Below are 25,394 nucleotides of genomic sequence, written 5' to 3' on the forward strand. Positions count from 1 at the left end.
TCCATTCAAAACAGCGTTAACACACCACCAAACCGCTAAGTGATCTTTTCTTTTCAATTATGAAAGATTCGTTCTTTCAGAGGTAAGGGTAATGCTAGAAAAAATGAGATTTGCCTTGTATGATCAGGAGTATCCCAACAGTTTTAAATCAGTCTGATGTCTATTTTTAGATACAAAAATCTTTGCCTTCCAAGGAACATTTCAAAATCATCAAGGAATACGCATACTGCACCTTATACTTATTAGGGAGTAATATTTTAACCAATAACTTTTTGTAAGTAAAAGTTGCAACATCAAATCATATGTGAAACAAAAGTTAGGTGCAGAACTATCTCCACTGCTGCCAAAAGTGCAAAGAAAAAAAGAAAAATCAAGCTTTCCTAACCGTTCAGGGAAATGCCACCTCCGCAAAGCCTCGGAGGGGGAGTCTTGGTCCCCGGTAGAGGGTCTCCAAAGATAACACCATTCGGTTCGATGTACGTACGAAAAGGAAGGTCAAGGCGCCCTTCCGCGACCTTTACGAAAACTCCCAAGAATTCTGTCTTTGCCCCAGGGTAGAGCTGTCGCTGGGCATTCTCCTCGACATCCCGCCGGGAAGAGGAGGTCGCCGCAAGAGACTCGGCTCAGGTCGGGTCCGGTCCTCACTGGTCGCACCACCTCAGCTCGGGCGGGCTCCCACGTGGCGCCCACAGCCTGCCCAAAAACGGCTCTGCACCCCCGGCCGGCGTTCTGATTGGCCAAGGGCGGCGGAGCGTCTCCGGAGCCGGCGGTGACTCGGCCAAACTGGGCGGGCGCCGGTCAAAGGGTCGCAGCCAGGAGGGCAGCTACCCGAGCAACCGGTCCCGTGTGTTGGCCCCATGCCGGCGGTGCGGATACCACCCGGCGCCTCGGTCGCGCAACCCCATGTGGTCCCGGGTTAGCAGCAGGCACAGTCACCCTCTACCCTGTGTCAGGTAGCGCTCACCTCAACGCTCGGGGCGCCTCCACCTTCAGCTTTTTGGGCTTCGGCTCCTCCTCAGCCGCTGCCATTTTCGCGCTCCCACCTCACTTAAGCTCCAGAGCTCGCCCCACCCCTTCGGCTCTCGAAGGCCCCGCCCCCTCTCGCATCACCTCCTCCTTATCTCGAAACCCCGCCCCTCTCGGCTCCTCTCAGTTCGTGCCTCTCCCAGGCACAGCTATTTGGCTCTACCTCTCGGCCTCACCCATTGGCTAGTTCACAGCTCCTCCTAACCCCGCCCTCCCGGTTGTAGGGACACCCTGACTGGTTTAGGCTGCGGATGAGCGCCTAAGTCCAGAAGATGTGAGAGCTCCCATTTCTCTAGACTCTAGATGATCTAGTAGATTATATCCTAAAATTCAAAAGACGTCTTTCTCCTCATTCAACGTCTTCTCACTCATTTACTCTTTCCAGTACTGTTGGTTACTTTGAAGCTGTTAGGCAATCTATCCGGCATCCCAACTCCGGGGTCCTCACGATCTTAGCTGCCTCGGCCTCCGTCAGGAGAGGACCCCGCGTCGAATCACTGACTGGCCCAGGAGTCGGGGTGAGTGTGAGGGGCTGGGGGTCTGCGGACAGGGTGGCATCACGAAAAGTGGGACGTAAGCTGAATAGCTCGGGCTCCCGACTGCAGTCTGGGGTGCGGGAGCGTCTCTGGTGCTGTGGACCGGGGCCGCGCCTCCCTCCCGGCCTTCCGGTCTTTCTTGCCAGCTGGGCCGGAAGGGAAAGGTGCACCTGCAGCCCAGTGTTCTCAGGCCCTCAGGCTTAAGAGGTTCAGGCTCATTGGGGTCCCTCACCGTGCTCTGACGCGGGAAAAAGGTCTTGTCACCCACGGAGAGCTGAAGTACCGACGACTTGGACCTCAGCCCCAGGCTTCTGCTGTGGAGGACAAAATCCTTAAGTGCCCTGAGCGGACGTCTTGTTAGAGGGTGGAGCCTGGATGAGCCTGGGGTAATGCGGTGAGGACAGTGTTGCAGTTCTTCAGAAACGAGTTGATAGGACTGTAAACTGAGGAGGTGACAGTGAGTATGGAAACGTGATAAACGATGTGCTTGGTTGGATTTGGTGGATTTGGATTGAACCCGAAGCTGAAGCTTGATTAAGAACTTGATACTTCTATAAAACTAGGAGTCCTCACATGAGATGGAGGAATTTTGTGGAGCTTGGAATATATCGAGTTTGAAACAGTAGTTTAGGTGGAGATGAAAGAAAAGTTTACTAAAAAAAAAAAAAAAAGCCTGATAAGTAAGCCAGAAAGAAACTTTCCAGGAGAGAACCAAGATAGGTGAAGTTCCGTATAATTTGGTAAGAAGTATTTGTTTTGTTTTGGGGAAACTTATCAGTGACATGAAATGCTGCAGGGATCAAAGGAGGAAGTAGAAGTCTGAGAATAGGTTGTTGGATTTGATGATTAGGAAGTCATTGGATCATTTGAGAGAACTGCTTTAATAGAGTCCGTTATTGAGAGGAGAGACTGCAAGTGTAGACTAATGCTTCTTCGTTTGGAGCATGAAGTGAAAGATGGTTGGCAAGGTCCATAAAAGGTTTGGGGTTTGTTTGTTTTGTGTGGGAGCAGAAAGCAAGTAACTAATGTTTAAGACTAAACATTCAAGAAACAGGAGATAAGACCTGGGAAGAGAGGAAAGGAGATGGGATCAAAATTACAAGTGGAAAAATTAGTGTTAGAAAGAACGGAGGACACTTTCATTTGAGATCATAGGAAAAGTGGAGGATTGAAATGAATGAAAAATTACCTGAATCTTAACATACCTTTAGTAGGAATGCTCTCTTGGCAATAAGATTAGCTTTTCTTACTGAATCTTAGGATTTTACAATGTTTTTAAACAGTCAACATAATAGACTATTGGAGTTCCCTGCAGACTAGATATTTTTAAGTAGCTCAATAATATTTCAATTCATACATAATGAGTGACATTTGTAGAGAAGAGGAATTCACTCTCTCTCAACAAATGACCTTCTCTCCTGTTACGCAGAGAAAATAGAAGCCATCATCTTCTTGCAACCAAATGTACAAATCTGCTTCCCTTCTGTTTAAAGAGGAAAAAGTGTCCCTTCTCCTTGGGAAGGCAAATCCTTTTACCTAGTTTCCCAGTGCCATCCTCTCCTGCCTTCTCAGGGTCTTTTTTTTTTTTGGTTAAGTTATTTCCTCTCTCCAATTCATCAGCCTTTCCCCTTCTACTCACATTTTTCCTTCAGCATTTAAAAATATTCTTCCTTAACTTTATGAACTAATCCCATTTATTTTCTTGTCTTTTCCTCTCCTTCATAGCTATAGTTCTTGAATGTATCATTTACTCTCATCTCTGTTTTTCCAACTTCTTGCTATTTATTTCTCAGCACACTGCAGTATATTTTGTTTCCACCATTCCACTGAGCTACCACTGAAACTGCCCTTACTAAGATCACCAAATGGGGCTTCCCTGGTGGCGCAGTGGTTGAGAGTCCGCCTGCCAATGCAGGCGACGCGGGTTCGTGCCCCGGTCTGGGAAGATCCCACATGCCGCAGAGCGGCTGGGCCCGTGAGCCATGGCCGCTGGGCCTGCGCGTCCGGAGCCTGTGCTCTGCAACGGGAGAGGCCACAACAATGACAGGCCTGCATACCGCAAAAAAAAAAAAAAAAGATCTCCAAATGGCCTCTATGTGTTAAATTGTACGTTCTCATCAGGCTGAAAATTTGCTTCCTTTGAGGCAAAAAAAAAAAAAAAAAATCATACTTTTATGTATAAAGCACAGGTATTTATGGTACATAAAGAGGTGTACAGAAATATTCCATGGTATTAAAATTTTATGGAAGAGGGGTGTAAGTGAAGGGGAATCTGAAAAGGCACCTTAGGATGCAATAATGAAAGTTGAAAAACACTGTAAAATAACAGATATTTTCAGTTTTCCTTGTAGCTTGACCTCTTAGTGCCATTTAAAATGTTTACCACTCCTTTTTTCTGGAAACACACTAATAAACTCTGGTTACTAAACTCCCCCCCCCCCCCCCCCCGCTTTTTTTTCTTATCCCTCTTCGGCCACATCTTCTCAGCCTTTTTCCAGGTCCACTTTCTTGACCCACATGCTACTCAGATTTTGAAGTTCCTTCCATAGGTTCTTTTCTACTATACACATTCTCTCTTTGTAGTTTTAGTCTCCTTATAGTTATATTTTGCATTAATAAAAAATCATGGAGCTTCCCTGGTAGCGCAGTGGTTGAGAGTCCGCCTGCCGATGCAGGGGACACGGGTTCGTGCCCCGGCCCGGGAAGATCCCACATGCCGCGGAGCGACTGGGCCCGTGAGCCATGGCCGCTGAGCCTGCGCGTCCGGAGCCTGTGCTCCGCAACGGGAGCAGCCACAACAGTGAGAGGCCCGCGTACCGCAAAAAAAAAAAAAAAAAAAAAAAAAATCATGATTACAGTACTCACAAATCTATCTCCAGTTTGTTTGGCTTCTCTCTGAAGCACCAGACCTATATATACAATGGTCTTTTGAATATATCCATTGGGGTCAAATATATCCAGAATTGGGTCAGATTGTATAGGACCAGGGCTGAATCCCTTGTTTTCCCTCTCGTCTCCACTGCCTGTTCCCCACCCCCCAAACTTTTCTCAACCCTAAATGTTTCTCTTTTCATTTTACTCCATCCCTATTATCAACACTCTAGTCTAGACCACACATAACTCATCTCTCAACTAGTGTCACAATATTCAGTTGCCCAATTATCCAGTTTCCACAGTGCGATCTTAAAACTGTAAATTGGGTTGCATGAATCCCCTGCATAAAACCATAAAAAATGATTTTACATTGCACTGAGAATAAAGTGGACCAATCTCTGCTTATCTTCTCCATTCTCATCTCATCACTTCCATCCTCCTTCTGAAGTTGCTAAATTTGTACTGCATTTCTTTGTCTTATGTTCTTTCTCACCTTGAAGCCTTGTGGATTTTTATAGCGTACTGTATTTCCCCTATCATCTTACTGTATTAAATTGTTTGCCTTCTTTGCTGAACTCTAAATGCTGTGAGTTCAGGGACTCTTATTTTGTTCAACTTGTATCCCCATTGCTTAATATATAAAACATTCAAAACTGTTGAATGAACAGGATCAAGATATTGGTTAAAAATCAGAATAGCTAGATTATTTTCTGGTTTCATTCTCTCACCTTAGATACAGGCCCTTCTATACCTCCATTCTGTTATATATAGAAGGAATACATTTTCTTTTTTAGACACTCTCTTCCAAGGATATTTTGACTATTGTAATTGCACTGCTTGTGAATCATCAGGGTGAGTGTGTTCAACATTCAGTAAAGAGGGTTTATGAAGTATTTAAGCTGCAGTCAAAGCTCTGATGGAACTGCCTCTGAACACAGTTTCTTAAGTGGCTTTAAAATAAGCTTGGAGAATTCTGTTTTCTGACTCAGAAGTCACTAGGAACAAAAAGATAGTTGTGGTGGTAACTTTCCCAGAAAGTTTATTAAAATAATGAAATAAATAACTGCAGCTACTCAAAGGATAAGTAGCTAAAGAAACAAGCAAATTTACACTGCTGCATGTGGTATTTGTTTTTTGCATTAGGTCCTTGGTCTTAATATAGATAGAAGAAATAAACTTTTTTTTCCTATAATAGAAGGTTAAGATGGGTTTTGAAGCTAAGCACTGTTGAAAGCTACAAGTGCTGTGCTTTCCTCTCAGCACTGAGGACAACAGCAATAAATCCAGATGGCAGTTTAACTTACTCTATTCTTCTGAGACCTGAACTACTGCCAATGAAAATAACTTTGGTGGAAACTTTTCCTGGAAAGAATTTTTCACCAGCTTAAGAGGATGAGTAGGAATCTGGCCGCTCAAGTAAAGAAACTACAAAGTCACTTGCTTCAAGAATAAGCAGCTTTTTTAGGGTATATTGTGGCAATGGAGTACCACAGATCCATGTGAACTACATTTTCTTTAGGATGAATAGTTTAAGAAGATAACCTATGTCAGCTCTCTTAAATATAATTTCTGGTCTAAATAATTTATTAGAATACATTTTGGCTTCTAACTAAACAAGAGGCATATCCTTCAACTCTTCCTCTTAAATTATAAGCTCAAACAGCACATTTGCTGCCCAGTCCAATATGATAACAGCTAGCTCCATGTAGTTATTTAAATTTAAATTAATTAAAATTAAAACTTCAGTACCTCAGTTGCATTAGCCATATTTCAAGTGCTCACATGTGACTGGTGGCTGCTGTATCGGACAGCACAGATAGAGGACATGTCCATTATTGCAGTAAATTGTACTGACACTGATGCAATAGAGTGTGTTCCTGATAATTAGTTTCTAAGAGGCAGGTAAGAACAGGAGCTCAAGATTCAACTGGATCTGGGTTTGAATCCTAGCTCTGATACTTATTGTATCATCTTAGATAATTGACTTATCATTTCCAAGACTTTATTGTCTTATCTGTAAAATGGGGATAAAAACAGTATTTATAGCATTGAGTTGTGAGGATTAAATAAGATAAGAAAAGTGTCTAGGATAGTGTCTGGCCCACAGTAAGTACTCAATTTTAGATATTATTAATTCATTTATCTTTAATGAATAAAATACTTTGAATGAAGCTGAAAATTAATTATTGTGAAGGATGCCATATTCCTTAGGGGGCTCACCTGAAGTGCTCAAATCTGGGTCTCATTGAGTTGATTCCAATGTTCCACTTTAAATCGTACTTTATATTTCAGATGAAAATTTTATTCCACAAAAGGCATCACAATGCAAGTTTAGTTGCAGATCTTATTGCTGGGTACTCCTGTTCTATTTTTTTAAAGTGTATCAGAGAAGAGAGGTTAAAAGTCAGTAGGTTCTCTATATTCCAGTGGCACTATTTTAACACTCAAATAGAAACTGACACAAAGCAAACCTATTAAACAAAGCATCTGACTAGATAAAGTGGAAAGATTTAGGAGGTTCCAGATATTAATCCAGAAAAATTTAGTAGGTCCAAAGCCTGAGGTATCAGCGTTTATTGCTGCCAACTCAGGTTGATAACTTGGCTAAATAGAGATGCCTTTGAACAAAGAAACATTTTATTTTTCTACTAAACTGGAACCCTAAACTATCAATATTAACAGCATCCATACTTTATTAATACAATAATTGCTAAAGCACATCTTAGTAGTTAGTATTATTTACTTAATAACTATTGAACATTCACCAAATGGGAAGAGGAAATCACCAAATAGTCTTTAAATGTCGACTGCTTTCATTAAGTAAATGACCTCCTATAAAAAGAACTGGTCAGGTTGATGTCATTGTTTTCTGTGTCAATAGAATTGAATGAATTCATTCTGGAAACTCTTCCTTTCCTCTTTGGAATTTATCTTCATGCATAGAAATTATTATATTCATAGATTTTATATTCTTTCTCCTTAGGCTACATTTATCATTCACTACTGTAATTTTGAATGAATGGACCACTAAACACCTGATACTGATGTTATCTATATAAAAGAAAGGAGCAAGTTAAGGTAGATATTTGTCCACTGTCTCTCATATTACAAGGACAATAAACTTTTTATTTGAAGCATAACTAACACTCAGAAAAGTATACAAGCCATAACATAAAGCCCAATGAATTATCACAAAATGAACACAACTTGTAACCATCACCTAGATCAAGAAATAAAACATTACCGGCACCTTAGGAGACCAACCCTGTTCCTGTCTCAGTTATCACCCCCACTCTCCTTCCCAAAAGAAACCATTTGATTTCTCAAACTATAGATTAGCTTTGTCTGTTGTAGAACTTCATATAAATAGAATCATACTGTATGTATCCTTTTGTGTCTGGCTTTGTTTGTTCAATATTGTGTTTGTAAGATTCGTCCATATTTGTTTCATGTAGCAATAGTTTATTCATTTTCATTGCTGTGTATTTCCCTTTAATAATACACTAGTTTATTTTCCCATTGTACTATTAATAAATAATAATAGTTTTCACTATTACAGTATATTTTTATACATGTTTTTTGTACATATCTGTACGCATTTCTGTTAATCCACCTGGGAGTGGATTTGTGTGTTACAAAGTATTAAAGAATACTTTTTATTAATTGAAAAAATAATTATATTAAAACTAAGCCTTTTTTAGACTGAAAACTACTAAACTGCAGTTTTCTAAAGATGTGAAGTTTAGTAGTTTTCAGTATATTCACAAATCTCTAATTCCAGAAGATTATTTTTATATAAATTTATTTATTTTATTTATTTATTTTTGGCTGCGTTGGGTCTTTGTTGCTGCATGTGGGCTTCCTCTAGTTGCAGCAAGCGGGGGCTACTTTTCGTTGCAGTGCACGGGCTTCTCGTTGCAGTGGCTTCTCATTGCGGAACACGGGCTCTAGGCACGTGGACTTCAGTAGTTGTGGCTCGTGGGCCCTAGATCACAGGCTCAGGAGTTGTGGCTCACGGGCTTAGCTGCACCACAGCATGTGGGATCCTCCCAGAACAGGGTTCGAACCCATGTCCCCTGCATTGGCAGGCAGATTCTTAACCACTGCACCACCAGGGAAGTCCCTCTAATTCCAGAAGATTTTTATCACCTCAAAAAGAAATACAAAAACCAGTAACTCCCCATTCTTCCCCCTCTACCCAGCCCCTGGCAACCACTAATCTACTTTCTGTCTCTGTGCATTTGCCTGAATTCTAGACATTTCATACAAATGGAATCATACAATATGTGATCTTTTGTATCTGGTTTCTTTCACTTAGCATAATGTTTTAAAGGTTCATCCTGTTGTAGCATGTACTGGTACTTCATTTCTTTTTATGGCTGAATAACATTTCATTTTGGATATCTGTTATTTATCCATTCATTGGTTGATGAATCCATTCATCAGTTGATAGACATTTGGATTGTTTTCACTTTTTGACTATTATAAATAATGTTGCTAAGAACATTCGTGTACAAGTTTTTGTATGGACATATGTTTCCAGTTCTCTTGGGTGTATACCTAGGAGTAGAATTGTTGGGTCATTTGGTAACTCAGTCTTTAACTTTTTGAAGAACTCAAAACTGTTTTCCGCACAGCTGCACTGTTTTACATTCCTACCAGCAATGTATGAGGGTTCTAGTTTCTCCACAAACTTGTCTACCCTTGTTATTGTCTGCCTTTTGATTTGATTATATCTAGCCTAGAGAATATGAAATGTTATCTCATTGTGATTTTAGTTCATATTTTGAAAAGATAGTGAGCTCTAGTGCTTATCAGCCATTTGTATGTATATCTTCTTTGGAGAAATGTCTTTTAAAATTCTTTGCACATTTTTTATTGGGTTATTTGTCTTTTATTATTGACTTGTAAGAGTTCTTTATATATTCTGGATATTAGTCCCTTGTAAAATGTATGGTTTGCAGTTATTTTCTCATTCTGAAGGTTGTCTTTTTACTTTCTTGATAATGCCTTTTGAAGCACAGAAGTTTTAATGCTGATGTAAGTCTGGGTTATCTGTTTTTTTCCTTTGTTCCTTGTGCTTTTGATGTCATATCTTAAAAACGTTGTCTAATCCAGGGTCATGAAGATTTATGCATATATTTTTTCGAAGAGTTTTATTGTTTTAGCTCTTATATTTAGGTCTTTGATACATTTTGTATTAATTTTTGTATATGGTGTGAGATAGCAGTCCAACTTCTTTATTATGCATGTGGAAATCCAGTTGTCCCAGCACCATTTGTTGAAAAGACTATCCTCTCCCCTACTGAATGGTCTTAGCACTCTTGTCAAAAATCAGTTGACCGTATACGTAAGGGTTAACTTAAGAACCTTCAATTCTATTCCATTGATCTCTATGATTCTCTTTGTGCCAGCACCTCACTGTACCTTACATCAAGTTCTGAAATCAGGAAGTGTGAGTCCTCCAAATTTGTTCTTCTTTTTCAAGAATGTTTTGGCTATTCTTGGTCTCTTTCATTTCCATATGAATTTCAGGATCAGCCTCTCAGTTTCCATTAAAAAAAGGCAGCTGGTATACTAATAGGGATTGCATTGAATCTGTAGATCAATTTGGGGAGTCATGTCATCTTAACAGTATTAAGTTTTCCAATCCGTAAGCATGAAAGGTCTTCCCATCTTTTTAGGTCTTTTAAATTTCTTTCAGTGATGTTCTATAATATTCAATGTACAGGTCTTACACTTCTTTTGTTAAATTTAATCCTAAATGTTTTGATCTGTTTGATGCTTTTGAATTGCTTTCTCAATTTCATTTTCAGATTATTCATTGCTAATGTATAGAAATACAGTTGATATTTTATATTAATTTTATATTCTGCAACCTTGCTTAACTCATTTATTACTCTAGTAATTAGTGTGTGCGTGTGTATGTGTAATCCTTAGAATTTTCTACATACAAGATAATATCATCTGGAAATTGAGATCGTTTTGCTTCTTCCTTTCCAATGTGGAAGCCTTCTGTTTCATTTTGTTGCTTAATTGCCCTGGCTGGAACCTCCAGTACCATGTTGAATAGAAGTGGTGAAAATGGACATCATTGTTTGTTCGTTTTGTTAAGTGGAAAGCTTTTGGTCTTTAAGTATTAAATGTTAACTATGGGATTTTCTTTTTTTTTTTTAATTAATTAATTAATTTATTTTTGGCTGCGTTGGGTCTTCATTGCTGTGCGCGGGCTTTCTCTAGTTGCGGAGAGCGGGGGCTATCTTCGTTGCGGAGCACGGGCTTCTCATTGTGGTGACTTCTCTTGTTGTGGAGCATAGGTTCTAGAGCGCAGGCTCAGTAGCTGTGGCGCACGGGCTCAGTAGTTTTGGCGCATGGGCTCTAGAGTGCAGGCTCAGTAGTTGTGGCACAAGGCTTAGTTGCTCCGCAGCATGTGGGATCTTCCCGGACCATGGCTCGAACACATGTCCCCTGCATTAGCAGGAGGATTCTTAACCACTGCGCCACCAGGGAAGTCCCTAGCTATGGGAATTTCAAAGATGCTTTTTATCAGGTTGAGGAAGTTTCTTTCAATTCCTAGTTTAAATATTTTTAATTACAAAAGGTTGTTGGATTTTGTCAAATTATTTTTCTGCGCCTTTTGAAATGATTATATTTTTTGTCTTTTATTTTATGAATATTGTATATTGTGTTGATTGATTTTCATATGTTGAACCAACCTTGCATTCTTGAATAAATCCCACTTGGTCAGGGTTATAATCTTTTTTATATGTTGCTGGATTCAGTTTGCTAGTATTTTGTTGAGGATTTTTATACCTATAGTCTTAACTGATATTGGTCTGTAGTTTCTTGTATTGCCTTTATCTGGTTTTGGTGTCCAGATAATACGAGGATACTTTTTTGATATATACTAAATTTAAACGTTTTTCCTCCCCCAGAAAATGATCCACAGTCTATTTCTCATAAACTGTTCCGGTGACATATTTCTAGAGAAGCACTGGAAGAGTGTTGTGAGCCAGTCTGTCTGTGATTATTTCTTTGAAGCTCAAGAGAAAGCAGCTGATGTTGAAAATGTACCACCTGTTATTTCAACACCTCACCACTACCTCATCAGTATCTATCGGGATAAGCTCTTCTTTGTCTCTGTCATACAGACTGAAGTGCCACCTCTCTTTGTAATTGAGTTCCTACATCGAGTTGCTGATACTTTTCAGGTTGGTTATTCATCAGATACTTTGAATTTGAATTATCCAAGTTATATTATGATTATATTCTTTAAATACCCAGTTTTTGATGTGTAGTCTGTCTCTCTGTCTCTCTCTCCCTCTTCTTTTCAACTAAGCATAAGTTCATAAACATAAACCTTTTTAGTAGGGCATACAGTAGTACACATGGTGCTCCAGTTACTGTTTTAGAAGAACAAAACAATCTCATGGTAATGGGAGCTGTATTTTTTTTTATGTATTATAAATTATGTCATCAGGAAATAATAGTGCCCTCCACATACAGTTCTCTGAATAGTACCACAATTTTCACTGGTTATGAAATCTTCCAATACTTACACTATTTTTTTCTTGTCTTGCTGAATATACCAATAATTTTAAACTGATCTTTGTTTTTTGGAGTACCTAATCAAGGCAAATGAAGTTTATAGTTCACATTCTGTTTTAACATTTCAGTGTACTTTCTGGCATAATATGTAATAGGAATTGAATTCAATTTAAAAATATTAAGGAAATATTGAGAAATAGTATATAGAACTATGGAGGGTTTTTTCCCTCTGTTTTACATATTTTCAACATCTTAAACAATGAATTATGCTACTGTAAGCTTACCCTTTAGAACAAAAAGTATTTAGCAAGCCTGTCTTCATGTCTTCCATTGTGTAATGTTATGTACATTTTGTTAGGACTACTTTGGTGAGTGTTCGGAGGCTGCAATTAAGGATAATGTGGTCATAGTATATGAGCTCTTGGAAGAAATGTTAGACAATGGATTTCCACTGGCTACTGAATCTAACATTTTGAAAGAATTGATTAAACCACCAACAATTCTGCGTTCTGTCGTCAACTCTATTACAGGTAAGATGAAACTCTGTTAGGAACTGAGCCATTAAAACTTCATAAACAATTCATTTTTGCTTATGATCTGGCAGATTATTAAGGTAGTCCATTTTGGCCAGAATTATAGTAGTGATAATGTTAAAATGGATATATATTTCTTTTCATGAAAAGAGACTATATCTTAAATGATACAGAACTTTTGGTTATTACTCTTCTGTTATTTTGCTACAAGACTACAAAAATATTATTACTATTGTTTAACAGTAACTAGTAAGACTGAATAAATTATCCCAGTTAATCATAAAGAAGCCAATGTAGTGACAGCTGTTAACTATTGTGGTAATCATTTTGTAATATATACATAAATCATTATGTTGTGTACCTTAAACTAATACAATGTTATATGTCAATTATATCTCAGTAAAGCTGGAAAAAAAATAAAATTAAAATATAGCATTATAAATCTGGCATTATGCTGCATACCCCACAACTACTAGAGAATAGAAAATTTAAGACTGCACCACAGAGTACATGCCATCTCCTCTAAGTCTTTATTTTGTACATATAGAAGATATATTAAAAAGAGAAAATTAGTCTATTTGTGAGATTCTGTGCATTGTGGGCCTTGTATTTGTGTTACAAACTTCTAATTTTGGTTTAATTCTTGAGTGTAGCTAGAAATTAGGTACATCCAGAGGACAATATACTTTTGAAAGTATCAAAGTCTTCTAGAGAAAGATTTCTGTGAAATGTTATATGCCACTTCAGCTATACTGTCCACCATTGCAAACCCCTTTCCAAGTGCACTGACCTAAAAAATGGGGTAAGAGAGGCCTATAAGAAAGTGATCATTCCTTTATTCATCCTCTGGGCAAGACTGAGTGTCAGGAGAAATTTAAGGAAAGATAGGGAAGGGTAAGCTGTGACAAAGCGAGAGAGAGGCATGGACATATATACACTACCAAATGTAAGGTAGATAGCTAGTGGGAAGCAGCTGCATAGCACAGGGAGATCAGCTCGGTGCTTTATGAGCACCTGGAGGGGTGGGATAGGGAGGGAGACGCAAGAGGGAAGAGATATGGGAACATACGTATATGTATAACTGATTCACTTTGTTATAAAGCAGAAACTAACACACCATTGTAAAGCAATTATACTCCAATAAAGATGTAAAAAAATAATAAATAAATAAAAGACATCAACTAATTGCCAAAAAAAAAAAAAAAAAGATGGGGTGTCTTTGCTCCTAAAACGTAAACTCTGGATGAGAAACTGAAAAAAAAAAAAAAATTAAAACACATAAATAACAGTATAAGATTTTGAAAAGCAATTCCATACTTTATAGATGGTGTAGTGACACTGGAGGGTACACATGGTGTAATATTAAATGGGAAAAAAAAAACAAAACAGGGAGTTCCCTGGCAGTCCAGTGGTTAGGACTTCTTGCTTTCACTGCTGGAGCCCAGGTTCAGTCCCTGGTCGGGGAACTAAGATTGCACAAGCTGTGCAGCGTGGCCAAAAAAGAAAAAAAAAAGCACACAACCATAAAAAGTTACTCTTAATTATACATAAATATTCCCACAAAAAATGTTCTAAAGTTTATAATACCATCTCCAGCTAAGGAACTACATATTATCTTTATTTTTGCATTATAATTTCTGATTTCCAAAATGAACATGTATTTTATAGTCAGAAAAAAATTAGTGAAATATAAAATTTTTTAAATTTGATATTTTTTAAAATATTTATTTTATTTTTATTTATTTAGCTGCTCCAGATCTTAGTTGCAGCACACGGGATCTTTAGTTGCGGCATGCGGACTCTTAGTTGCAGCATGCATGCAGGATCTAGTTCCCAGACCAGGGATCAAGCTCGGGCCCCCTGAACTGGGAGTGCTGAGTCTTAACCACTGGACCACCAGGGAAGTCCCATAACATGGATTGTTAAGGCAATACATTATAAAGATCAAGAGAGTGGTTCAGTGGATAAAGTAATCTCTCCTGAACTGTAGTGGGTGGCCCTAGGACAGGGTCCTGGAGAATCAATAGAATTTAGGAAGAGAGGGAGGAATAAGAACATTCTTCATAGATGGAACTGTATGAGAAAAAACACACAGTGAAAAATCTTGAATTGTATTAACCTGTTTAACAGAAGTAGAGCTGTTTTTCAGTTGAGTAGTGAGATAAAATTAAAAAGTTAAGTTGAGGAAGTCCTGGAATGGTAGTCTAAATATTTAGCTTTAATCATAAAGCCAGTGGGGAAACATTTGAAGTTTTTGAACTGAAAGATTAAAGCAGTGTTTTTAGAAAATTCTGGAAGGCAACAGGATTGGAGACAGGAACACCAACCATAATTACACTACAAGGTTGTATGTGTACTTAGACTGCAGCTACAATCGAACACGGGTTTGAACTGCCCAAGTCCACTTAAAGTCAGATATCTTTCAGTAAATATATATTATAGTACTACACAAGCCGCAGTTGGTTGAATCTGTTGATGCAGAACCATGTGTACAGAACACCAACTGTAAAATTACACATGGATTTTCAACTGCACAGGGATCAGCACCCCTAAACCCTGCGTTGTTCAAGGGTCAAGTGTGTATTTATTATTTTTAATAAATTTTTATTTTATTTATTTAGGCTGCGTTGGGTCTTCGTTACGCGTGGGCTTTCTGTAGTTGCGGCGAGCAGGCTCTCATTACGGTGGCTTCTCTTGTTGCGGAGCACGGGCTCTAGGCACACAGCCTTCGTGAATTGTGGCATGCGGGCTTCAGTAGTTGTGGTGCACGGGCTTAGTTGCTCCAAGGCATGTGGGATCTTCCCAGACCAGGGATCGAACCCGCGTCCGCTGCATTGGCAGGTGGATTCTTAACTACTGCGCCACCAGGGAAGTCCCAAGGGCCAATTGTATATTTTAAAGTGAAATCTGAAAAAAGCAAGATTATCAAAATAGAAAAAAATAATAAATGCAACCTGTTTTGAGGGAAATGTTTAAAGAAATATACCAAAATGTTAATGGTAGTTGTAGTTTGGTGATAGGAAGATAGATTTTTTTTAGCTACTTTTCTGAACTTTTCACATGTTGTTGTTATTGTTAAGCATGTACTACTTTTGAGTTGGAAAAGTAAATTAACCAGAATGTTAAATATGTCGCAGCTCAAGCGTATATGTTTTGGACAACCAGACTTATTTTCAGACATATGTCAGTTTACCAGGAAATTAGCCAGATTTTGAACATTAGCCATATTGCATGTGGGTGTGCCATATGGGTATGCTGACCTTAAAATGGGAAACGGCCAGAGTATGTTCTTCAGCCACTTAACTCTGCTTGGCGGCATCTCATGTATAATTTAAGCTGAATACCAAATGGCCTACTTATCACTCTGTATTCTCGGTGCAGACATTTTATCAGCAGAGGGTTTTGAAACAACCAGCCTCTTTTTTCATCAGTGGTAGCAGGATGAGATTCTGTTGTTGAGCCACTGGAATTAGGTTAGGTTACTGTTAACACACAGGAAGCAAAAGATAAGTAAATGAATTTAACCTGGTTTGGCAGATAGACACAGGACCACATGGCCTATTTCTGTCTTCTAGAAATTTGATCACATCGGTATGGATATGTCTCTGACAGTTCTGTAAACCATCCACAACTTCAGTGGAGAAATACCCAAACACTAAAGAAGCAGCTAAAGTACTTGAGTTTTTTTTTCTGTTAAGAGCTTTTCTGATGAGCATCTTATGTGTTAGCTTTGCTTTCTGTTTTTCCGGTTTCTAGGCAGTAGTAATGTTGGGGACACACTCCCCACTGGGCAGCTGTCCAACATCCCATGGCGCCGAGCAGGGGTAAAGTACACAAACAATGAAGCCTATTTTGATGTCGTTGAAGAAATAGATGCAATTATAGATAAATCAGGTAATTGTGTGCATATTATCTTATCAGGGAAAAAACAGTTCAGCTGACATAAGCTGAATAGAAAACCGAAATCCCTTGGCAGTATGCATTTCAGTGGAAAAGCATTCATTTTCAAATCTGTTTATTTTGTCCAGAGGTTACATATTATTTTCATAACCTCTAGTTGAGAAATGCCAAACCTTTGTAAATCAGATCTAATGCCACCTTACTTTAAGCCAGTTATTACCCTATATTCATTTCCATCTTGCCATTTATTCAGTTTAATATTTGTTGTATATCTACTATGCACCATACTTTTTGCTACCACTTTATCTGCAGTCCTTCTAGTAAAGACCCCAGAACTAAAGAACAGTACTATATTAGAATCATAACGTTTTATTAAAAACATCTAGTCCAACCCTCACATTTTATACAAGGGGAAACTGAGGCTTAGAAGAGTTAAGTAATCTGTTCAAGGTCACACAGCTAGTTGGTGTGTGAATATGAGTTACTGTGAATTATAGACACTATCTCTACAGTGAGTGCCCTTTTTATTATAAAATTCCATTGTATGGAATAATAGCTGTACTATTAAAGAATAATGGCTCTTATTTCTTAAAAGTTAACAGCTAGCTTAGTCCATTTCATTAGAAGCTTGGCTAATTTTATTTTAAATATTTTAACTTTGATTTATTGTTAAAGTATTTTAAATAAAATTAGCCAAGTTTCTAATGAAATGGACTAAGCTAGCTGTTAACTTTTAAGAAATAGGAGACATTACAAACAATAAATGCTGGAGAGGGTGTGGAGAAAAGGGAACCCTCATACACTGTTGGTGGGAATGTAAATTGATACAGCCACTATGGAGAACAGTATGGAGGTTCCTTAAAAAACTAAAACTAGAACTACCATACGACCCAGCAATCCCACTGGGCATATACCCTGAGAAAACCATAATTCAAAAAGAGTCATGTACCACAATGTTCATTGAAGCACTATTTACAATAGCCAGGACATGGAAGCAACCTAAGTGTCCATCAACAGATGAATGGATAAAGAAGATGTGGTACATACATACAATGGAATATTACTCAGCCATAAAAAGGAACGAAATTGAACTATTTGTAGTGAGGTGGATGGACCTAGAGTCTGTCACACAGAGTGAAGTAAGTCAGAAAGAGAAAAACAAATACCATATGCTAACACATATATATGGAATCTAAAAAAAAAAAATGGTCGTTAAAATATTTTAATTTTGAAAACAAAAACACTAATTTGAAAAGATACATGCACCCCAGTGTTCATAGCATTATTTACAATTGCCAAGATATGGAAGCACCCTAAGTGTTCATCAACAGATGAATGGATAAAGAAGATGTATACACAGTGGAATACTACTCAGCCATAAAAAAGAAAGAAAATTTTGCTATTTGCAGCAATACGGATGGACTTGGAGGTCATTATGCTAAGTGAAATAAGCCAGATAAAGAAAAATACTGTATGATATCACTTATATGTGGAATCTAAAAAAATACAACAAACTATTGACTTTAACAAAAAAGAAGACTCACAGATATAGAGAACAAATTAGTGGTTACCATTGTGGGGTGGGGTGGGAGAATGGGAGATACAAACTGTTGGGTGTAAGAGAAGCTCAAGAATGTATTGTACAATGCAGGGAATATAGCTAATGTTTTATAATAACTGTAAATGAAAAGTAACCTTTAAAAATTGAATAAATTGTTTTTTAATTTTAAAAATCACTGGAAAAAAATATTTTAACTTCATATCCAGCAGTCTTACAAAGTAGACGCTATAAAGATAGGGACAGGTTTGATTTTCCTTAGAATTATCATATTCTAACCAGAGATAGGTATAGGCCATGGCGCTCAGTAAAGAAGCTATCTGAACTAGTGTAATGGGTCCTCTGTCCACTAACCTTTTAATAGATGTGCAAAGCTTCAGTATGTCTGACACCCAGGAGATATGTCCATTACTTCAGGTACAGTGATAGCTCTAGTAAAGATGCAGATTCCAGTGATGTTATCACCTTTATTTCTTTCTTTAGGATCTACAGTCTTTGCAGAAATTCAGGGGGTAATTGATGCTTGCATTAAGCTATCTGGAATGCCTGACCTTTCCCTTTCTTTCATGGTAAGTTTTCTCCTGTTTTGTAGCTCCTTGCAAGCCTAATACATGTGAAGTACTAAATGAGATGATAAATACTGAGACATATTTGTTTTAGATTGCAAAGGATTATCTAAGAAATATTCCTAACACAGCTTCCAAAGACAGTAGCTTACATGATGAGCATTGCCTTTATGGAAAGGCTGAGGAGGGGTCTTTGCCTCTGAGTATGCTAGAAGTAGCTTAAATGGCTGGCTGGCATCTGCAAATGTGCAGTGCTGCTTTTCCTGAATTATTACATGCTTTGTTGATATGAAAGGGCATTGATCTTTTGCATCATTTTAGATACAGCATGATACACTAATAAGAACCATAAAGAGAACTGAGCTCTGATGCTATCTCTGCCTCTAAATTGTCCTGACCCTGAGCTCTTTGAACCTCAGTTTTTTCATCTATGAAATGGAAATGATACCACTCACATTTTCTACCTCATAGTTATTGAAATTCAAATAAATAAGATAATGTATATAAAATATTTATATAAAATATTCAAATATTTTATATTTGAATATCAAATATTCAATTATTAATTGAATAATTAATTCAATAATTAATTCAATAATTAATTGAATTCGATTCAGTTCAATTTGAATATATAAAATATTCAAGTGTAAAATATTCAAATAAATAAAATAATGTATATAAAATATTTGCAGACTTTAAAGCATTGTGAAACTGTAAAGTTGTGTTGATGTGATCATAACAAACTCTTACATGACTGCTATATCTTGATGAAGCATATAATTTCTCATAGTATCTGAATTAGAGTTACAATATTCATTATACTTTATAAATATGGTTGTCTTCTGTTTCCCTGGCAGAACCCGAGGCTTCTAGATGATGTCAGCTTCCACCCCTGCATCCGGTTCAAGCGTTGGGAATCTGAAAGAGTTTTGTCATTTATTCCTCCAGATGGAAACTTCCGACTCATATCATATCGTGTCAGCTCACAAAAGTATGTTGATGCATCAATCAGAATCTCCTGTCAAATATCAGTGTACTGCATAGAACTCACTTTTCCCTGTTTCATTCTGACAAGTTGGGTACTTGAATTCATCATTGCTCCCTTTAGCCACTGCTCACCAGGAGACCCAGGAAGAACTGGTGAAAATGTGTGTCTAACATAATCAGTATAGTTTGAATCTTAAGAGTACAGAGTAGTAGTAAATTAGACTGTAGTAAAAATATATACCTGAGAGCAAGCATTTTGGACCATGCATAACCTGGGCAAAACCGTAAACCCATACCATAATTTTACTGTGATCTGTGGACGTCATGGCTGATAGAAGGAGACAGACTTACCTGTAGCTCTCCAGGACATTCTTCAACTAACTGGCTTGAAGTTACTCTTCTCTGCACTGAAGTTTAAATGAATGATATAGCATCGTGAGTTGTAGCTGGTTTGTCCCTTGAAAATATCAGAAAGTATTTTGGGTAACATCAGAACAGGACTTAAAAGCAGAGGAATTGTTTCTTCGCCCTTACCACATAAAAACTGATTTATTTAGTTTGTATAATTTTAAATTATCTTTCTATGGGATCTTATTTCATTTCTTTAAACTAGGGCTATTTGCCCCAATTGCTTATACTATAATTAAGCTTCAGATTTCTATCTTGATTTGTATACTTACTGCTCAGAAATTGTATAATTCCTAGCAGAGTGGTTCCAGAACACTGTGCTATACTCAACCTGCCCTGGTACACATACTCAATCTGCAGTTCTGGGGGTATAGGATACTCTGGACTGAGGTTTTCAGGCCACCTCTGGAACTCACACTATTAATTGTATGTTTTTGTGGTTGTGTCTTTCTTTCTCTTTTTAGTCTAGTGGCAATACCAGTGTATGTGAAACATAGCATCAGTTTTAAGGAGAACAGTTCTTGTGGTAGATTTGATATTACAATTGGACCAAAGCAAAATATGGGGAAAACTATTGAAGGAATCACAGTGACAGTTCACATGCCAAAGGTTGTGTTGAATATGAACCTGACACCAACACAAGGCAGCTATACTTTTGATCCAGTTACCAAGGTACAGCCACCTAAAATCAAGAGTGAGCAAGTGTTTCTGCAATCTTTATTTTGTGCTTTGGGGATGTGGGGGGACAGAGGAAAGGGTCTAATGTCTTGGTTAAAATTAAAGTTCCTAACAAAACCTGGAATGCATACTGTGCTGTGCTTCTGCCACTGCCTGAGAGGGAATCCTGCATCTGCTGCTGAGTCGACAAACAGAAGTGAGACTCATTCTTTCTGCCTTCAGAGTCTGCCTTTACTTATCCATTGATAATCCAGAGATTCACTCACTCTTCAATGAGGAAGATGTCTCATAGAAGCCTGTGATACAAATTTTGTCTTCCTTTAACAAACAAGAAAACTAAAGCTCTGAAGTCAAGTGACTTGCTCAAGGTCACACAGCTAGTTAGAGGCAAGGTTGGGATTCGAACCTAAGGCTATCTGGTAAACTTTTTAAAAAGAGAAAAGCATTATGTGGTTATAATCTATTAATTGTTAATAGATATTATAATCTGTTAATTGCTAAATTTTCTGTAGAAATTAAGACCTTTCTCTTCCTTTCTAATTTAAAAGCATTGTTTCATACTCTTCCACAGAGGATGTTGGCTAGGAAAGCTGCCTTCTCACCCTACATATATTTGCCTCTAGCAGGATTTCAAAGAAATTGTAAAAGATGATTTTTCTCTCTGCTTCCTGCTTGGGTAAAAAATGATTCTTTTCTTCAGTAGAGTCATTGAGCTACCTGGTAAATGCAAAGGGTTTTCTTTTTTTTTTTTAGTAAAATCATTGAATGTTAAAGATCATCTAATCCAATCCTGAGGATTTGAAGAATCTCCCCAGAGACCACACAGGGATGAGAAGTGATAGGGGGAGCTCCAGATCCCTGGCCCTTCACCCCAGCTTCAAACATAATAGCTTCAATTTCTCATCTGTTACTGAGCTTCCTCACTAAAGATTTCATTTGAACAAAGGGTTCCATCACTAAAAGTTTAAAAACACCAATTTAGGCCCATCTTCTTATTTTACGGAGAAATAAACTTAGGCCCAGAGATAAACAGTAAAGGTGGTATAGTGGAAAGAACATTTGATACCAGAGAGCTGTAGGTTCAAATCCCAGCCTTGCCTCTAGCCATGTGACCTTGAGCAAGTCATTTGACCTCAGAGCTTTAGTTTCCTCATTTGTTAAAAGAAGACAAAATTTACATTACAGGTGTCTATGAGACAGCATATGAATAGTGCCAAGCACAGTGCTAAATCCAAAAGCAGATGCTTAACAAACATTGATTCTCTACCCTCACTCTCCATTCAGAGTCACAGAACTAATTAGTGATAAAACTCAGTGGAAATCCCAGGTCTGTTTCCAAGACACTGTGCTTTATTTTGTACAGAAGTTTATGGTGTCTTTGCACCTTGTCTTTGAACATATGTCTTTAATAAATAGTTCAGAATGTTTTTGTTTTTTATGTCTTTTTAAGGTACTAACGTGGGATGTGGGAAAAATCACTCCACAAAAGCTCCCCAGTCTTAAAGGACTGGTAAATTTACAATCTGGAGCACCCAAGCCAGAAGAGAATCCAAGCCTCAACATACAGTTCAAGATCCAGCAGCTTGCCATTTCAGGTAAGGAGAAATTTGACTTGTGTTTAAGGGTAATTGAGTTTTGCTGAGGTCAGCTACTAGGATCTTAGAAGGGTAACTGACATTCCGTCTCTACAAAGAGCAACAGCTCCAGTATGCCTTTCACTCTGTGCTATGGTTACAGTGATTTTGGAGAGCACCTTATTTCACACAGCTTCCCTTCACCCCTACCCTCATTCAAGCACAAAGAAAGGAGTCATTCATACTCACAGAAAGTAGAATTATCCTTAAAAGACACTGCTTGTCCACATGGGAATCTGAACTAAAACCATATTTCCATAGTGCTATAATCTGTGAATGGTAGAAGGAACATTGCTTCCAAATGATGACAAGCACACTGGTTAATGTCAGATTTACTGTGTAGTAAACTCTATTTGCTAAGCAAATATTGTATTGGTTGGTGTGACCAGGATAGTAATTTATTCCTTTCCTTACCTATTCTTTTTGACACAGGCTTAAAAGTAAACCGCTTGGACATGTATGGGGAGAAATATAAGCCATTTAAAGGAGTCAAATATGTCACGAAAGCTGGAAAGTTCCAAGTGAGGACATGAGAAGAGGCCAGAATTCCTCAAGATATGTTTGTTTTCCAAGTGTCATTACAGTTTATTACCATTAGGTACCAATTGGATGGGAATACATATTCTAGTTAAAGCATTTGTGTCGAGCCACACACCGCTAACAGAGTTGCTTAGTAATCAATGTAGGGTTCTTAAGTAGCTTTAAGCTAAGGAAACTTCTGAATGACTTAGCTTATTTGTATCTTGTCACCTAGGATGATTTTAGAGGTGATTTCCTCCATAGGGAGACACCAGCTGGAGGCTGCATATTTTAACAGTCAAGGCAAAAGTCTACAGTGATAACCTCTCTACTAAAACAAGTGAGCTGGTCTCAGCAGGAGCTGTCTTAGTCTGTAATATCATGTATCAAGTGCAGCCAAATGTCACACTTGATCTTAGCCATCCCAAATCTTCTGTCCCAACAGAGGAAAAATTCCTCCCACCCCAAGAAGTTTACAGAAAACTGCCTCTTCAAGTGTTTGCCTTATTCAGCTTTTCACTTATGCCATTAAGCAAGCACTGTAGCAAAAGCCACTCCACATGGCCCTGGCAGGGAGCACTGCGGCTCCATGCTCCATTCTCACTGTACTTGGTATTGTATTTTTTATAAATAAGATTTTTATGTAAAGCTCAGATTTTGATTTATAGGGACCTTGCTGCAGTAAGTACCATCTCAGTTTTGTGCCACTTGGTTCAGCTGTTAGCACAGTAAAAATGATTTGTATCAAAGTGGTGAATGCTTTAAGGTAATAAAAGGGAACACTACTTCTGCTTTTAGAAGTTATTGCAAGCACAAGCATTTGAGATTTTAAGCAAATTAATGTAGTAAAAGAGAAACTTAAGTGAACCTTTGCCATCTTCATGTTTTATAAAGCTTATCCAACATCACTTAAAACCAGTTAGCCTAAAAGCCTCATGCCCTAGTTCAGCTAAAGGAAGAAAATGTGCCTGCCTCACTGTTGTCAATCTTTTTTTTTTTTTTTTTCTTAAATCTTTTATCTCTGTTGTTGTTCTTAAGGGTTTCAACTTGTCTACACTCCTTGTCTTCAGGGGAACTCCCTTTTCATATTGTGTGCTTCCCAAGGCTATAGTCAGTAGATTCCTTCCTGAAACTATTGTTGTAACTGTCACTGGAGTACTTAAATGTCCCTACTGTACTGACAAAGTACATTATAATGAGGCAGAAACAAAATCCTCAGTAACATTGATAAACCTGTATTGATCTTCATGGTTGGCAAGTCAGTCCACAGTTGTTATCATTTAACTTGATTGACTTAGAAGTCCTTGCCCAGTTATTTTGCTTCATTAGACATGAAGAATGGAGAAAGTTAAGGTGTAAGTGCTTGCTCTTGCTATTAGTTTTCTTTGTGACCCCATTCTTTTCCTTGTCAACTTATCCCTTACCCTTATCATGCTAATCGTAGCCCTTACACTCATCCCATTCTGCTGTCAGGGCTAGTGGTTGGTGCTGGTACAGGGAGCCCACTGTACAGCAGCATTCTTACCTTTGCCTGCCTAGGGCACCCAGCCTGCCTTTCATCTAATAGGAAAGGTTACTTTTTGCAACTTAGTAATTTCTAGGGTAACCAATATCAGCTTGGCAGCTAAAATTAAGATGTTGCCAAATATTTATTCCCTTTGCCTAAGATTGGTTACCCAGTTCAATTGCTTTTCATTTTAATGTCTTCCTCTTCAAAGTTTATACCTCAAAAGAGCAATCAATACATTTGCTTTTCTTTCTGCAGAATCCCTAATCTCAATCATCCATATATGGACTAATTTTCTTTCTGTGCTGTCTTCTCATATACAAGCAGATTGTATTCCAAGAGTCCCTTCTTCTAGCAATTTCTGCTAAAACTTCCAAGTAGACTGTTTCCTTTTACAATTAAATTATTGTATTTATTAATTTGATTGAATCCAGTAAGTCCTTTCTCTAGCTCTGGCTACACTGTCAAGAAAAAGATGAAAGCAACAAGTTGATTTTTTAGCTTGACTGTTAATTGAGCATTCTCAGCTGGGCATGCCACAGTGTTAGGGCAGGCTGAACACGGTCACATTTTACTCTGCCTCATCACACAAGGTGTGAGGGTTGCTGCAGAGCACTTCCAGGTGCTCCTCTCTTGACCTCAGCCTTATATATTTTCTCTAACCATCACCCTTTTAGCCACAGACTGAATAATAAGTGATCAAAGCTACTCTCCGTACCACCTACTAATAACAAAGATCCATGAATTCTTAGTAGTATTGAAATATTTTTCAAGCATAGAATTCCAGATAATTCCAGGATAGCCTCATTTTCTAAATTCTTAAAGGAGTATAACCCAAAAGCTCATTTTCTGCATAAAGGAGTCACCATCATTTTATTCAAAGGGAGTTCATGTGATGGGTTCATTCCTTAAGTGCTGCTGTAGAAGAACCTTGGAAAATACTGGTCCTGGTGTCCTTAGAGTCATCTGACTTGAGAAAAACTATAATGCAGCAGGAAGGCAGCACCAGTGAGCATACGGTAAATAGAAAAAATGAGACCACGAATACTGTTTTCAGATATTGCTGAGCTAATTCAGTACCTCTGGACAGTTCCCTTTAACTCAGACAGCTGGAATCTGC

At 38.1% G+C, this 25,394-nt stretch overlaps 1 protein-coding gene across 2 annotated transcripts; it reads left to right on the forward strand.

Annotated features, from left to right (window-relative positions):
* The first annotated feature begins 1,503 nt into the window (after positions 1 to 1,503).
* On the forward strand, positions 1,504 to 24,762 carry AP3M1 (adaptor related protein complex 3 subunit mu 1). Of its 2 annotated transcripts, XM_065894484.1 has the most exons (9): positions 1,504 to 1,544; positions 11,372 to 11,647; positions 12,343 to 12,514; positions 16,274 to 16,411; positions 18,459 to 18,544; positions 19,399 to 19,532; positions 20,401 to 20,608; positions 22,065 to 22,209; positions 22,681 to 24,762. In XM_065894484.1, the coding sequence occupies exons 2-9, from the start codon at positions 11,375 to 11,377 to the stop codon at positions 22,779 to 22,781; spliced, it is 1,257 nt and encodes a 418-aa protein (XP_065750556.1). In that variant the 5' UTR covers positions 1,504 to 1,544; positions 11,372 to 11,374; the 3' UTR covers positions 22,782 to 24,762. The 2 variants fall into 2 exon arrangements, with proteins under 2 accessions (XP_065750556.1, XP_065750557.1); XM_065894485.1 differs by lacking the exon at positions 1,504 to 1,544 and having other exon boundaries at positions 11,375 to 11,647; positions 12,343 to 12,352; positions 22,681 to 23,439.
* Positions 24,763 to 25,394: the final 632 nt, after the last annotated feature.

Source organism: Phocoena phocoena, chromosome 16 (genome assembly GCF_963924675.1).
Source record: "Phocoena phocoena chromosome 16, mPhoPho1.1, whole genome shotgun sequence".
Lineage (NCBI taxonomy): Eukaryota > Metazoa > Chordata > Mammalia > Artiodactyla > Phocoenidae > Phocoena > Phocoena phocoena.